This window comes from Equus asinus, chromosome 13 (genome assembly GCF_041296235.1).
Source record: "Equus asinus isolate D_3611 breed Donkey chromosome 13, EquAss-T2T_v2, whole genome shotgun sequence".
Taxonomy (NCBI): Eukaryota; Metazoa; Chordata; class Mammalia; order Perissodactyla; family Equidae; genus Equus; species Equus asinus.
This window is the reverse complement of record NC_091802.1, coordinates 24,333,271-24,348,618: the sequence shown is the minus strand read 5'-3', so window position 1 is coordinate 24,348,618 and position 15,348 is coordinate 24,333,271. Positions and strand designations below refer to the sequence as shown.

The 15,348-nt window shown below is 54.1% G+C and overlaps 2 protein-coding genes across 5 annotated transcripts in view; one reads left to right on the top strand and one right to left on the bottom strand.

Moving 5' to 3' along the window:
* The window catches only part of UNC45B (unc-45 myosin chaperone B), a 29,193-nt gene extending 24,325 nt beyond the window's left edge, over nucleotides 1-4,868 (bottom strand). Inside the window, exons 1-5 of one of the 3 annotated variants that reach the window (XM_014862216.3) lie at nucleotides 4,409-4,868; nucleotides 3,282-3,449; nucleotides 2,681-2,717; nucleotides 1,410-1,585; nucleotides 200-289 (exon numbers count right to left, since the gene is read on the bottom strand). In XM_014862216.3, the coding sequence (XP_014717702.1) occupies nucleotides 200-289; nucleotides 1,410-1,585; nucleotides 2,681-2,717; nucleotides 3,282-3,449 (471 nt within the window). In that variant the 5' untranslated portion in view covers nucleotides 4,409-4,868. Of the gene's footprint in view, nucleotides 1-199; nucleotides 290-1,409; nucleotides 1,586-2,680; nucleotides 2,718-3,281; nucleotides 3,450-3,816; nucleotides 4,114-4,408 lie in introns of those variants that run through there. The other 2 variants (XM_014862215.3, XM_070482794.1) reach the window with 2 other exon arrangements.
* A 2,300-nt stretch (nucleotides 4,869-7,168) lies between these two features.
* NLE1 (notchless homolog 1) lies at nucleotides 7,169-15,307 on the top strand. 2 transcript variants are annotated; one of them, XM_014862212.3, is made up of 13 exons: nucleotides 7,169-7,316; nucleotides 7,446-7,589; nucleotides 8,551-8,768; nucleotides 9,359-9,438; nucleotides 10,260-10,336; nucleotides 10,500-10,597; nucleotides 10,941-11,133; nucleotides 11,648-11,783; nucleotides 11,946-11,992; nucleotides 12,714-12,916; nucleotides 13,986-14,145; nucleotides 14,241-14,311; nucleotides 14,968-15,307. In XM_014862212.3, exons 1-13 carry the CDS (start codon nucleotides 7,302-7,304, stop codon nucleotides 14,978-14,980), a joined length of 1,455 nt encoding a protein of 484 aa, XP_014717698.1. In that variant the 5' UTR covers nucleotides 7,169-7,301; the 3' UTR covers nucleotides 14,981-15,307. The 2 variants fall into 2 exon arrangements, with proteins under 2 accessions (XP_014717698.1, XP_014717700.1); XM_014862214.3 differs by lacking the exon at nucleotides 7,169-7,316 and having other exon boundaries at nucleotides 10,941-11,017.
* Nucleotides 15,308-15,348: the final 41 nt, after the last annotated feature.

The following is a 15,348-nucleotide window of genomic DNA, read 5'->3' as shown; positions in this document are numbered from 1 at the left end:
ATGCTATTTTCTATAGCGCTTAACCTTTGGCCTATTTTCCCCCAGTAATCCAAGGGGACGCCTCCCCCGTCTCCTCCCCCGTCTCCTCCCCCGTCTCCTCCCCCAGCCCGTCCAGGCGGCGCCTGCGCTGCAGCCGAAGCGCAGTTACAGGGCGGTCCCGAGCGCGCCCTCTGCTGGCCGACTGGTTGACTGCACTCACCTTCTCCAGCTTATCCGCATCACTGTTTGGGTCCAGGAGGATCTCAAACATCTTCTGTACCCTCGAGTCTGTGGAGAACTGCACACGGAGCTGAGGAGAGAGGAGGGAGTGGGAAGAAGGCAGGGAGGGGTCCACATTTCAATCGGCTCCACATAAAGTTCATCTCAGTAAATATTAGGGTATCTACTCTGGGCCCCTCCGCCACCCCCGCACTGTCATTCATTCATTCCACAAACGTTGACTGAACACCTACTCCGGGGTAAACACTGTTGTAGATGCTGGGGATAGACAGGTGAACAAAATCAAGTTCTTGCTCCACAAAGCTTACAGTCTAGTTACATTCGCTATCCCATTTGGTCATCACAAGTCTCGGAAGGCAAGGGATTGTCGCCCCAAACTTTCAAGCACCTCTTGATGAAAATTAAAACCATTTTGTTCAGATGTCTCATCCCTCACACTCACAACCTCAACCCCAATGCTCTGAAGATTCTGGAAAACGACCTAATTGCTCATCACCCCCATCTCGCCAGCTCCTTCTGTACCTCCCACCGCTTTGTTCTGCTGGTCCACACTGCTGCTTATTTCCATCCTGGGCTCATTTCCTCCAGGGAGGTCTCCCATTTGCCGCCCTTTCTCTGATCACTGCTTAGTTCACACTTCCTCAGCCCTGGAGTCTGCACTCGGGGCATGATGCTGTGGTCCCACCGTGGGGCTGCCCCAGCACACAGGAGTCATTGAGTCTTGGGGCAAGGAGCTGAGTGATCAGTTACCCTCCTGCTCTTACAGAGGAGAAACTGACACCCTAAGGGGCCCCTCAGGAAATTCGTACTTAAGTCAGGACTATTCCTACTGGTTCCTGACTCTCTATCTTCCAGCAATATCCTCCCCCCAATTCAGGTATCTCATGCTGCCTCTGTCCTCCTAGAAGGAGAGAAGATCATGTTGCAGACATATTCGGTTACAATTTTTTTTAAAGCCTCCATCTGGAATTTAAAAGACCCATGTTCTGTCTGGCTTGCCCCCTCAAACGAGCATCACAGCATCTCTGATCACTCACAGATGAATGCAGGCTGTTCCATGGCACCTGCCTGTGCTGTGAGCTTGCCCCCTCTAAGGGTGTGGAGGTAGGGCTAGCCCTGCCCTGATGTCCTGCTTCCCTAACTTGTCCCTACTAGGAATAGGGGGAGGTGGGAAGGGGTGTCCAGCTCACCTTCTCCTGGATGCTGGTGTTCAGCCTCCTCAGCGTCTCCTGGAAGTTCTGGTTCCGTGGCTCGAGAGTGGCACAGCGCTGCACATCCTTGAAGGCCTGGTCCAGCTTCCCCAGGTGCTCCAGCGCCTGGCATCGCCGATACAGTGCCTTGATGTCCGAGGAGTTGATGTCGATGGCTAGTGAGGGAAACAGGCAGGGCCTCAGGGGGCTGGGCTGCACCTTCCTCCCTCTAGGCCCCCAACTCCAGGGCCTCTGCACCTTCCTTGGAAATTATCCACCCATGCGGACCATCTGGCCCAAGCCTCCCCTCTGTTCAGGAGGCAGTAAGAGTCAGTCTCAAGGTTGGAACGGAGCTCAAGGGCCATCTCGTCCAACTCCTGATGCTTCAGTCTCCGCTACATGATGATCCCAACCAAGTGTTCATCCGACTGGTGCTTACATACCTCCAACAGTGGGGAGCTCCCTTCTCAAGGCAGCCAGGCAGCTCTGTCAGAAAGCCCTTCCCTCTTCCTACGTGAAACATATCTCCTTGTAACTTTGTCCTTTTATCCTAAGTCCAGCCCTGGAACCCCGGAGATGAAACTCAATCCTTCTTCCTTGTGACAGCCTTTTAGGTGTTTGCAGGCAGCTCTCCGACCCACCTTGGGTTGCCTTCTCTCAGTTAAATATTGCCACTTCCCTCAACTGCTCTTCACAGCATGTGTTTCCAGTCCCTCTGCAGCTTGTTCCCTCCCTTCTGAACTTACTCTGGACTATCTGTTTCTCCTAAAACAATGGTAACCAGACCGAACCCCAACACACACCTGCAGCCAAGAGAAGTCAGCCCATTTTGATCAGACACTGAAGCCAGTGTTGACTTATGCGGGGGTTTTTTAATGTTTATTTCTCCTAGTGTCTGTGGCACAGGCTAGCGCCTCCCTCTTGCCCTTGGAAGCAGACTGAGCTGATGCACCTGGATCTGAGGAGCCCCAGGATGAGCATATCCTAACTTATAACAAAGGGGGATGTCGTTACCATGACAAAAGGATTTCCAAAAACATCCTCTCAGGAAAAGAAGCTGCCCCAACATATTTAACGTGTAACTCAATTTGCAAAATGTGACTTGGGGATGGCTTTTCTGGAGCTCTCCTCTCACAGGAGGGTGGTCCATCTGAAGCCCCGCCTACATGCCTAAGATGGCGCTTCCAGGATCTGAAATGACGGCCAGGGCCCAGAGCCTCTCAGACAAAACAGGGACTGGGGAGGGGCAGCTGGGGGCTGGGGGCACTCACCTCTTGAGGCATCTGAAGCCGCCTGAACATAGTTTTCCTGAGAAATGGGGAAGGAGAAGGAAACTCAGTTAACGGGGCCCAGTGGAGACACAGCCAGAGAGAGTCCCTCGGTGAGGGGAGCGGGCTCGCTGGGAGCTGCCAGCTGTCAGAGGCCCAGGGAGCGCCCCCCCGTTGGGCATGGAAAAGTAGACGCGCCTTGGCATTTTGGGGGTTGAATCCGGGCCCTACTATTTAATTACCTGGGAGATCTTGGGCAAGTTACTGAGCCATCTGGGCCTTGAGTTTCCTATGTGCAATGTGGGCCTGACACAGCAGCCGCCTCACAGGGCTGTTATTAAAAGACCACAAAATACATCTGAAAAGCCCCAGGCATCAGGCTGGTTCGCATTACTGTGATTCCTGTCTGGAGGAATTTCTGTCTCCCAGAGCAGAGGGTCGGGCGGTGGGTCCAGGAAAGCAGTGGGAAGCGCCCTTCTCCCACCTGAGGGGTCCAGGGGAGAGGGCTGGGACGATGGAAGATGCCCATCAGGACAAGGGGGCTGCCTCCGCGCCCTGCATCCCAGCCCCGGCCCTCAGCCTCCCGCCCCGCCCCCCCTCAGACCGTTTTCAGGCCACAGGCCGCCCGGTTCCGATACAGCGTGGCCAGCAGGGCCTTGTCCTTGGTCAGCTTCAGGGCCTGGCTGTAGCTCTTTGTCGCGGCCTTGTAGTCCTGGAGCTGGAAATGCCGGTTCCCTTCCTCCTTCAGCTGTGCTGCTTCTCCCTCGGCCATCTGCCGGGACAGGAGCAGCTCTGTCTGGCCAGGCCCTCACTCCAGACCCAGAGCTGGGCTCTGGCCTGCCATCTGGAGCTCCAGGGTCCCCCCCGAACCAGGATGGAAGGTGAGGATTCTGCCTGGAAGGGACCCACCCCAGCACCTTCAACTCGATTACCCAGCAGGACATTATGGCATTTGCTCAGAGAACAGCACAGTGGAGACGGGGCTCAGAGTCCCTGTGCCTCGTTCTCCCTCCCTCCCAGCTGGGCAGGTGAAGCCACCAAGCCAAAGGCCTGAGCTCTCATTATACGAGTCTTAAAACTTCTTCTCAGTCCCCTCCATCCCCAGTCCAGGAATACTCCAGGTGGGTTCACTTTCTCACCAGGACAATGCTCTTGGTCTGTCCTCCTGTGACGCTGCCCCTCTGAGCTCCCGTGTGAACCCCCAGCCAGCCGGCCTCGGTCTGCCCCTCCCAGCCCCCACCCAAGAGACTTTGTCACCCCTGCCAGTGGCTCCAGACCATATTTGGCCATAGGGGCAGGTGCCCCTGGAGTCTGTCACTGATACTCAGGGCCCTCCCTCTCCCCAGACTGGACAGTCATTACCACGTGGAGGTGCTGACTAAACTCTGCAGTCAGGGGGCAGTCCTGGGGGCTCAGGCACTCACACCCCAAAGAGTGAGAGATTCAGAAGGGACAGGAACCCCCCGGCAGACGCCCCCTCCCTAGGCACAGTTATAATGCCCTTCTTCACCCCCATCCCCGATAAACAACCTCCTCCCCCTCCTCCCAACCACTGCTATTTTGGGAGCAGAGTGACAGCTGAGGGGCTGACAGACTTAGACACGCAGAGCAGCTGCCCAGGTCCAGGACCAACTGGAGACTTCCAGAAATGCCCTTCTGGAGGGAGGAGGGAAGGAAAGCTCCGTGCCCTCTTCCACTTGTCCCCAACTTTCCTACCCCTCCGGCACTCACTTGTTGAAAATGTCCTTCCTCTTCAGAAAGTCCGGTGGACCTGCTAACTGTTTAGTGCAGGTGGGTTCTTTGTTTCGGCCTTCCTGTCTTCTGTTCCTCCCCATCTGTGTGGAGTGGATATCTTCAGCCCACCTCTCCCATCAGACTGGGAGCTCCCTGGGATGGGCTCTGGATATCCCAGAAGACTGGAGTCTTCTCCTGGGGTCAGCCGGGGAATTCCCTGAGACCAAGGCCTGCACCCCCATCGGACTGGGAGCTCTCCTGGGACAAGCTGAGTCTCCCGCGTCAGAAAGGGGTCGTCTTGGGACAAGAACTATGTAGCCACCACCAGAGAGGGTCTCCCCTGGGCCAGGAATTGTTTCTCTACATTCAACTGGGGGTTCCTGAGGCAAATTTATGAGGTTGTCCCTACTTGGACTGAGAGCTCGCCTGCTGTTCAGTGTCACCAAGCCTGGGCTGTGAGCTGCCCCTGGAGGGCAAGGACAGCATCTCATGACTTTGACTTCCCCTGGCACAGAGCCTGGCAGAGTCACTGCCCAATGCATGTTTCCTAAGCAAATGGATGGATGAACAAAAGATGTCTTCGTGCTGATGCGTTGCTTCACTTCCTCCTCCCCCCTACATATATCTTCCACCTTACCTGTCTGGGGCTGAGAAAGACACTGAAGAAAAAGCATAGGTGGGTCACCCACACTAGATTCTGCTCCTAGCTCTATGACCTTGGACACACAGCTATGTGAGCTTGGACAAGTCCTACTGCCCTGCTGGACACAAGGCCCAGCCCTGATGCATGTTTGTCGGCTGTATGTTTGTTGATTGAATAAATAAATGATTGAATGGATAGATAAATTCCCTGCCCTCATGATGTCCCTAACCCTGGGCCCCTTTGTGGGGCAAGCTTTCTGGAACCATGAGGTAATATGATAAAAGATCCTGCCATTGGCAGAGAACTGCAGTTCTGTGACTTAGATCGAAGAGATCCTAGATTCAAATCCTGAATCAGTAATTTACTCCACAAGCATTTCTGAAGCAGTTACTATGTCCCAGGAACTGTGAATGATAATGGAAGCCGAGAACACTCATGAGGGCAAGGATTTGCATCTCTTTTGTTCATTGACCTGTTCCACGTGCCTATAACAGTGTGTGGTACATAGCAGGTGCTCAAAAATATTTATTGAATGAAAGGATGAAATAATTCTATGGATCTGAGATTTTAAATATGAGGAATATCAGGATGTCCTGAAAACATAAAATAGGGAAACACAACATTTTTTCAGAGAAAGTTTCCCTGAGTCAATGATTAAAGGAATGAATATGAGTAGAGCTCTGAGAACAATGCCAGGTGGAGGGGAGGAGCTCAATACATTCGTTGAATGAAAGATTGAATATTGAAGGCAAGCCCTGAAGAATGAGAGACTGTTCCTGTGTTAGCCTGCTCCAGCTGCCATCACAAAATACCACAGGTTGGGGGGCTTAAACAACAGAAACTTATTTTCTCCCAATTCCGGAGGCTAAAAGTCTAAGATCAAGGACACCATGGTTGGTTTCGGGTGAGACTTCTCTTCCTGGCTTGTGGGCAGCCACCTTCTCGCTGTTTCTTCACATGGCCTCTTCTCTATGTGAGCACAAAGAGAGAGCGAGCTCCAGCGTCTCTTCCTCTTCTTATAAGGACACCAGTCCTATGGGATTAGGGCCCTACCCGATGACCTCACTTGACCTTGATTACCTCCTTATAGGCCCTATTTCCACACAGAGACACAGTCGGGGTTAGGACTTCAACATATGAATTTAAGGGGACACAAGTCAGTCCATCACAGTTCCAGACACAGAAAACTTCACGTGCAAAGGCACTGATACAGGAAGGCTCACGCCTTGGAAGAACGAAGAAAAAGCCAGCAGGATTTGATCTTAAAGAGAAAGGAGTGGCTGGAGAGGTAAGTAAGGCTGAGAGGACCATTATAAGGAGTTTGATTCTTTCCTGCACGTAATGGACCCCTCCTAGGGTTTCAGGTTGGAGAGTCACAGACCATATTTTTGGTTTGAAAACATTGCCCTGGTTGCAGCGTGGGGAATGCATGGCAAGAGTGGAAACAAAGAGGCAAGGGAAGAGGCTGCTGTAGGGAACCATGGCGACACAGGCCAGGGTGTGGCAGTGGAGACAGAGAAGAGATTCAGTCCTAACCAGGCAGGACTGACAGAGTTTGAGACTGCCCGGATGTGAGCGGCTGGGGAGAGGAGAGCTGGTGAGAGAGCTTGCGAGGGTCGGTCTCTGCTTCAGTCCCTCATCTGTAACACGGGGAGAAGAGGGTTGTGGTGAGGATGAAATGAGTTATATGTGTAAAGCACTTAGAACAATGCGTGCCACATCGCTGTCATCATCATCATTATTACTGTTATTGCTTTACAGTGTCGAAAACTGTAGATGTTTTTTGCTCTCTACTCATCAGGTATTATGAATTGATTTGATCCATTTAAAAAATAACAATTTCTGCCCTCAACCCAATAAGCTCTGACTTCTTAAGCCACCCCCTGCAGGGCGCTGCTGCCACGAGCCCAGCCTACTCAGTCCTCTGGCATTTCCTGTCTGTGATCTTGGGGAAAATCAATTCAACGCTCGGAGCCTCGATTTCCCGACGTATAAAGTGGGGCAAGCATCCCTGTTCTAAAGAGAGGAAAGGCTGTTCGTATTCTGCGAGGCACTGAATGTGGCGGCGGCTGACTGTCCAAGGGAGGCGGTGGAGGCGGGTACCACTGCCCGAGCCGGAGGCCGCGCGCGGCGTGACACTTCCCCTCCGCAACACCAGAGGGCGATGTCGCGGGCGGCGAGCACCGCCCGAGCACGGGGGCGACGCTCCGTCCCGCTGGAGTCTTTCTCCTCCACGTGGGGCGCAGGATGGCGGTGGCGGCGGTGGGTGTGCTTAAGTGCGGGCGGGCGCGGCGGGGTGCTCGGGCCGGGGTCCCTGAGGCCGGCGGGCGGGGGAGACGGGCCCTCCCGTCCCGGCGGCGTGGCTGACCCCCGCCGCGCTTATGGGCGCAGGACGAGGCGGCGGCGCGCGACGTGCAGCGGCTGCTAGTGCAGTTCCAGGATGAGGGCGGACAGCTGCTGGGCTCCCCGTTCGACGTGCCCGTGGACATCACTCCGGACAAGCTGCAGCTCGTGTGCAACGCGCTGCTGGCCCAGGTGAGCGGCGGGCGCACAGGGGGTCAGGAGGCCGAAGGTCTGCGTTCAGGGGCCCCAGCTACTCACCGTCAGTGGGTGATACATCCTCGCGCGCGTCCGTGGCAATGCCACCCACCTCGGGGCGGGGGACGGGGGGGTGATCAGAAGATGTAATCAATGTGAGAGCGGTTTACACGCCGACCATCGGGGCCCCCACTGCCGAGAGAGCCCGCACTGGGTACGTTGTCCGGTTGATTTCTCGCTACAGCCCCTCCTTAATATCCCCGTTTTACAGTGTGGCCCAGAAGCATTAAATTATTTGCGCGATGGTACGCCGTAGATGGCTGATTTGGAAGTGGAACCCAAATGTGTCAGACTCAAAACCCATGCTCTTAACTTCTAAGACACTGTTTTCAGAGTGCTGCCCTCTCTTGGGGTGGGAGGTGCTTAAAAATGCAGTACCTGGACCCCACCCCAGACCCACTACGCCAGACTGGGGGTGAAACAGAGTCTGCATTTCCAAACAGCTTTGAGGATACTTCTTAGACACGATACAGCATGGAGTGGTGGTTTAGAAAATGCTGCATAATGCTATATACTAACCCTAATCCAGGGTTTCAGTGTTCTTTTTGAAGAACACTAAAGAAGCTGAATTCGTCATTAGCAGTAGGACGATGGGCTCATTACTTAGTTGCTCTGAGCCTCAGTTTTTTCATCTGTCAGTGGGACTATTAATGCCTGCCTCCTGGGGTTGTTGTGAGATGCAGATAAAGGATTGTAAAGAGCTATGTAAGCATCCTACAGTTGCTCTTCAAGGATTAAAAAGGTCTCGCTCAGTGGAGAATGATGGGGGTGTCCCAAGTAGGGTAGCTGAAAAGAAGGAAGCCTCACTTCCTCACGGCTCAGGTGGCCCTCCCTCCCTGGCGGAGGTGGCCCCTGCCATCCTCTGATGGGGGAGTTGCCCTGTGCCATTGCCCTCCAGGAGGATCCCCTGCCTCTGGCTTTCTATGTCCATGATGCTGAGATCGTCTCCTCATTGGGGAAGACGCTGGAGTCACAGGCGGTGGAGACAGAGAAGGTCCTCGACATCATCTACCAGCCACAGGCGATCTTCAGGGTCCGCGCTGTGACCCGCTGCACCAGCTCCTTGGAGGGTCACAGCGAGGCGGTCATTTCCGTGGCCTTCAGCCCCACAGGAAAGTAAGGACAGCTGCAGAACTGTGGAGGGGAGTGTGGGGGTGCAGCCTCTGGCTGTGGTGAGGGGGAACCCCCAAGTTTGGATCACTGGGGCCTCAGGCTGCCTACTGTAGACCCAAGCTCTTGGCTCAGGTTGCAAGTAAGGGACTTCTGCAGCAGGGCTTGGTCCGCAAAGGCAGAGGACACCTGCCTCAGAAGACCCCTTCCTGGACTTGATCTCGGGACATCTGAGCTGCAGGCTCAGCTCTGCCTCTTCCTAGCTGCGTGACCTGAGCAAGTCACTTAACCTTTCTGAGTTAATTCTTCATCTGTGAAACTGGGTTTATTAGCTTCTCACAATCTTAGGAGGATAATGAGAAGCTTCAAATCTGGTTGTAGCTGTAGCCCTTCCTTTTAGGAAGAGAAGAGTAATGGCCTCCTGGGGCCTTCTCCTAGATGGCATCACTGTTATGTTTATCCTTCTCAAGGGAGGAAAAAAAGTCCAGTCTCAGATGACGATGGAATAGGCAGCAGGATGCGCATGTGCAGTGTCTCCAGGTGGGCCCCTCCCCCCACCCCACTGCAGAGGTCAGGCAGCCTCTCTACTTTTCCAGGTACCTGGCCAGTGGCTCTGGAGACACCACTGTGCGCTTCTGGGATCTCAGCACCGAGACACCGCATTTCACATGCCAGGGTCAGTATGCAGTTAGTCATTTAGAGGAGTCTTAACACAATGAGGGGTGGGTGATTCCCTCAGCTCTTTAGCTCCTCCAGGAGGCCCAGAGCAGATTCCAGTCCCTTCACATCCAGTTAACGGTTGCCTGTTCCCAGGTAGAGACCATACACTTGAGCCCAGCCAGCCGCTTACAAACAGAGACTTGACCAGAGAGTCAGCGTGGGGTTTAAGGGTGCTGACTGGCTGGTAGCAAGGTGAACCTGGCTTAAATCCACCCTCTGCCACAGCAGTTCTCAAACTTGAGTGTGCATCTGAATCACCTGGGTGCTTGTTAAAACACAGATTGCTAGGTCCCACCCCCAGAGTTTTTGTTTTGTTAGGTCTTGGGAGGGGCCTGAGAATTTGCATTTCAAGTCCCCAGGTAATGCTGATGCTGCTGGCCTGGGGACCACCCAGTAGCTGGGTTACCTTATGTGCACAGGACATACTCCCTTTCTAAACTTCAGTCTTCTCATCTGGCAAATGGGAGTGATAATTTTTGTTCTGCTTCATACCTTAGAGCTGTTGTGAGAATTACAAGGGATGGCCTATGTGAAAACAGTTTATACCACATATCACGTAAGGAATTATTAGAAAGTGGCAGTGTTGTCTCTGCAGCAAGACGCATAGCACTAGCACTTGAAGTGGGTTCTCCCTTTGCAGAGAAAGCTTCATCTCCTTTTGTTCGAGCGTTCATTTGTTCGGAAACTAGTTGAGTTCCTGCAGTGTGCCAGGCATTGCTAGGCACTGGCGATGAGGACAGATGTGGTCCCTCCTTTCTCTCTCCTTTGCTTTATTAGGACACAGACATTGGGTCCTTAGCATATCCTGGTCCCCGGACGGCAAGAAGCTGGCCTCAGGCTGCAAGAATGGCCAGGTAGATGGTGGTCCGGGGAACTAGGCGGGGACTCTGGGGCTCCCTTCCTGGGAGATGGGTCAGAATCAGGTTCTGGGGTCTTTTGGGGATGCAGGGGTGGGGGATCTTTGGTGGGGCCATGGACAGGTTGGGGAGGGTTATTCAGTGAGCTTCTGACTTTCAGATTCTCCTGTGGGACCCAAGCACGGGGAAGCAGGTGGGCAGGACCCTTGCCGGCCACAGCAAGTGGATCACGGGCCTGAGCTGGGAGCCCCTCCACGCGTAAGTGACGCTGACAGAGCTGGGACACATGAAGAGCCAGAGGTTCAGAGCTGTCCCCCTCCCCTGCTTGATGCAGAGGAGTTTTACATGAGGGAAGGGCGAGGTGGGCAGTCTGACTGCAGTGATGGTGCAGCGGGCAGTGGGGAGGTTGTCTGTGCCTGTGTGACTGCTCGAGAGCAGGCTGCTCATCCCCGGGCCTGAGGGCCGCCTTGCAGTGCAGCTAGTTTTGGAGTGCGGAGCTGTCTGGACATTATCCGTGGTCTTTGAGCTGGGAAGGGGGAGGTGCAGTGGGAAGACAGGTGTTGCCAGTTCAGAAGCGAGGTCACATCTTTCTCCCTTCCAGGAACCCCGAGTGCCGCTACGTGGCCAGCAGCTCCAAGGATGGCAGTGTGCGGGTCTGGGACACGACTGCAGGCCGCTGTGAGCGCATCCTCACTGGGCACACGCAGTCAGTCACCTGTCTCCGGTGGGGAGGGGACGGGCTTCTCTACTCTGCCTCCCAGGACCGCACTATCAAAGTCTGGAGGGCTCACGATGTAAGAGCTGGGGGGGTTCAGAAACCAGCTGGGGAAGTCTCAGGCCAGGGGCTACGGGTACTGGAAGGAGCACAGACCAGTGTTTCCCGAATGTCTTCTGGGAGCAGGTCGGGGAGGCACTTTGGGAAGGGGGGTCCTGTGGTCGGGGCTGCACTCTAGTGGAGGTTCCAGCATCCCTTAGCATGGTCAGGCTCTAGAAATCCCCACTGTAGGAAGCTTACTTAGCTTCATTGAACCTGCTGTGTTCCAGACTTATTTGACTGGAGCCCTTGTATTTGACATATTTAACTTCCCTTCCATGAAACATACTCAGAAACATTGGTGTAGACCAGTGCCCTCATTCTACAAATGAGGAGAGACTTGAGCCCAGAGGGGTGGTTGGATTAAGTTCACAGTTAGTGAGGGTCCTGATTCTGAATCTCATGCCACCCATTTTCTGGGGCTAATCTTGGGGCTGCAGGTTTCCGGGGTTGGAGAGTGGTGTGTGTGTCTGACCCGTCTCCCTCTGCCCTAGGGCGTGCTGTGCCGGACTCTGCAAGGCCACGGCCACTGGGTGAACACTATGGCACTCAGCACTGACTACGCCCTGCGCACAGGGGCCTTTGAGCCCGCGGAGGCCTCCATTAATGCCCAGGACCTTCAGGGGTCCTGTGAGTAAGCGAGGGAAGGAGGGCCGAGAGCTGCTGGGGAAGGGTCCAGGTCTCTGGCTTGTGTGAGTCAGACCTGGGCCGAGGGTGTTTGCGGTTTCTGTTGGGTTTTCTAATCCGCCTCGTTCCTCGTCTCCTTCTCTCCCCTCTGGTACCTGGACACAGTGCAGGAGTTGAAGGAGAGGGCTCTCAGCCGGTACAACCTCGTGCGGGTGAGTATGTGCCAGCCGCCAGCATCCCCAGCTCTCTACTCGTCCTCTCCTCATCCCTAAAACTCTGCAGCTACTCAGGCCACTCTCCCTTCCAGCCCCAGCTCGGAACGTACCTTTTCCAGAAAGTTGTTCTTGATAATCCTAGTTTATGATCCTAAGATCTTAATGCGCTTGGGATCATTTTATTTCATCTTGTTTATTTGCTTATCTATTTATTGCATTCCCAAAATACCTCTCTTTTTCATTTTATTTAGTTTGCTTAAGTGACACACTCACATGACCTGAGGTTTAAAAAATATAAAAAGTTAGTGAAAAGCCTCCCATCTCCATCACATATCCATCCATTCCTTCTGGAAGCATCCTGTGCTACCAGTATCTTGTGTCTCCTTCCAGAGACTTTACATCTACACATACCTGTCTATATGCACACCATGCACACGCGTATATATACAGTACATATATACATGTGTGTACAGACCCACATGCAAAATCCCTCCCCTTTTAACACACCAGTCTGTCGCTTGCTTTTTCATGTAAGTGTATATCTTAGAAATCGTCCCGTGTGCATAAAGTTTCCTTTTGGAGAAGGTAACCCATGTGAGTTAGTGGCTGGCCTAGGCCTCTCTGCTGGTGTTGAGTGATCAGTGGTGTGTTTGCTGCTGTGGGTGGGCTCTCCTGTCTGAGACCATGTCCAACACAGTGTGCTTCCTGCCTCCCCTAGGGCCAGGGCCCAGAGAGGCTGGTGTCTGGCTCAGACGACTTCACCTTATTCCTGTGGTCCCCAGCAGAGGACAAGAAGCCCCTCGCACGGATGACGGGACACCAAGCCCTCATCAACCAGGTGCTCTTCTCCCCTGACTCCCGCATCGTTGCCAGCGCCTCCTTCGACAAGTCCATCAAGCTGTGGGATGGCAGGACGGGCAAGTGAGTGGGGCTGTGGGAGGGCAAGTGGGGGCCATTGTTCCTCGGAAGGAGCTTGGCTCTGCCACTTACCAGCTGTGTAGCCTTGGCAAGTGTTTGGATTTTCTGAGCCTCTGTTTCCTCTTCTGTAATGTGCAGGCCCCCTCCCTCTCAGCTTTATTACAAGAACTAATTGAAATGGTACATTTAGGACCAGCTCTAAGTGAGCCCTGAAAATGTTAGTTCATTTCGCATCTAAGGAAAGAAATGGTCTTAAAGCTGGCCAAGGGCCAGGGATGCAATGGAAGTGTCATTTTATGGGACAGTTGTGTTGTGGCCCTCCTCCATGTGTGGTCCACAGACCAGAGGCATCACCTAGGAGTTTGATAGAAATGCAGCCCCTTGAGCCCCACCCCTAGACCTCATGAATCAGAATCTGCATTTCAGTAAGGTCACCAGGTGAGTCTGCTCACCATTGAAGTCTGAGCAGCACAGGTGTAATGAGGCTCAGTGCCCTGGGTTAATTAGGAGAGGCAGAGGCCTGGGCAAGAGGAGGAGGGAGGGAAGCCTTTGTGGGGCCAAAGGGCACCTGTATGTCCCTCACCGTGTATTTTCACACAGCGGCCTTTGAAACAGGCCTTCAGTTCCTTTTTAAAATAAGGAAACTGAGTCTCAGAGAGGCCTAATGATGTGTCCCAGGAGAAACAGCTGGTCTGTGTTGACCTGAAAGTTCCAGTGGGCTTGGCCCACTATTATTCCATGCCACCTGTCAGCAGGCGAGTGTGTGTAGGGGGTGGCAGGCAGATGGGCTAAGCAGACAGCTGCACTGGACTCTAAGGCATGTGGAGTCGTGCAGGTATGGAGGCCTGGCAAGAGGCACCCTAGAAGCAACCCATTTGGAGAAGTTTTACAAACTCCTAATAACCAGTAATGATTAAACTGATCCGGGGTGGGGGCCAGGCAGTGAGATTTTGTGAAAGTAGCCAGGTAATTGTAACAGGCAGCCAAGCATGAGAACCACTGCTGTGGGCAAAGAGGACCCTTCAGACATGTCTGAAGATCTAACATCCATGATCATCTTGCCCTGGCCCAGGTACCTGGCTTCCCTGCGTGGCCACGTGGCTGCCGTGTACCAGATTGCGTGGTCAGCCGACAGCCGGCTCCTGGTCAGCGGCAGCAGTGACAGCACACTGAAGGTGTGGGATGTGAAGGCCCAGAAGCTAGCCACAGACCTGCCAGGCCATGCGGATGAGGTACGGCCAACCCTTTTGGGGGCGGGTGGAATTGAAGCCTGGCCCTCCTCCACCCGCTGTCCTCACTGCCCCACTTTCCCTCTTCTTTGGTTTAGGTGTATGCTGTCGACTGGAGTCCTGACGGCCAGAGGGTGGCAAGCGGTGGGAAGGACAAATGCCTCCGGATGTGAGTTTGGGGGAGGTCGTGGCTGGTGTGCGTGGCTCTCCTTCCCTTCATTCAGTCACTCTTTGTGACCTTCCCTTCTGGCGTAGATTTCTCTAGGTGCCCTCCAGGTGCCCAGACTGTCCTGAGGTGGTGTGTGGAGCTGGGTTCTCAGTGGGCAAGTGGGAGGGCTCTGGGAACTGCAGGGATCATGGGAGACCCTGACCTCTCAGGCCGCTCTCCATGGGCGAGTCCAGGGTCCCTCCAGCATGAGGCAGCAGTTTCTTGTTAAAGCACTGGACCTTGGAGTCCTAAGACCTAGTTCAGATCCTGGTTCTGCCTTTCAGTGTGAGAGCGTTTAGTTAATCTGTCTCTTGGAGTTATCAAACCTCAGTAGACAGGAACACCAAAGATAGCAGGTGAACCTGAAGCATCATGTACTTGTATTGTCGCTGTTTTCATTGGACAGCCATGGCGGGCGTCCCAGGGGCCAGGCCCTGGGATGAGGTCTGGCCAAGGCAGGCGGTGGGTGCCTAGCCTGAGTTTGCGTGGCTGGAGCAGAGACAGTAGCCAGACTCCTGACGGCTGAGTGTGAACCACAAGCTCTCCCCTGTAGTGGGCTCCTGGGAGTATTACAGCAGCCTCCCTTTCCCCATCCTGTGCCCTTTCCTTCTCTGCAGATGGAGGAGATGAGAAATCCCACGGTTTCCTCTGCTCCCTACCTGGACTCAGCCTGCGCCATCTGCCTGCCCTGACAGAGACCAAAGGCCAGGGTGGTAACCCTGAGAACAAGCGTGGCCTGCTGTCCTTGGACAGACCCCAGTGGGGTCCCTCTCCAGAGCAGGAAGTCAAAGGTCACAGGAGGTTATCATGGAGCTCAGCCCTTGGCCGTCACTCTGTACCTTGCTGGTGCCAACAGTGGTGGCAGGAGGCCAGACAATGACTGGACCCTGCTGTTGCCTCTGCCTGCTTTTCCACTGTCAGCTCTATTCACTGACCAAATAAATAACTTATATTTTGTGTGTTTGGGTTATAAATCTTTGTCATAGAATCCCAGGGCT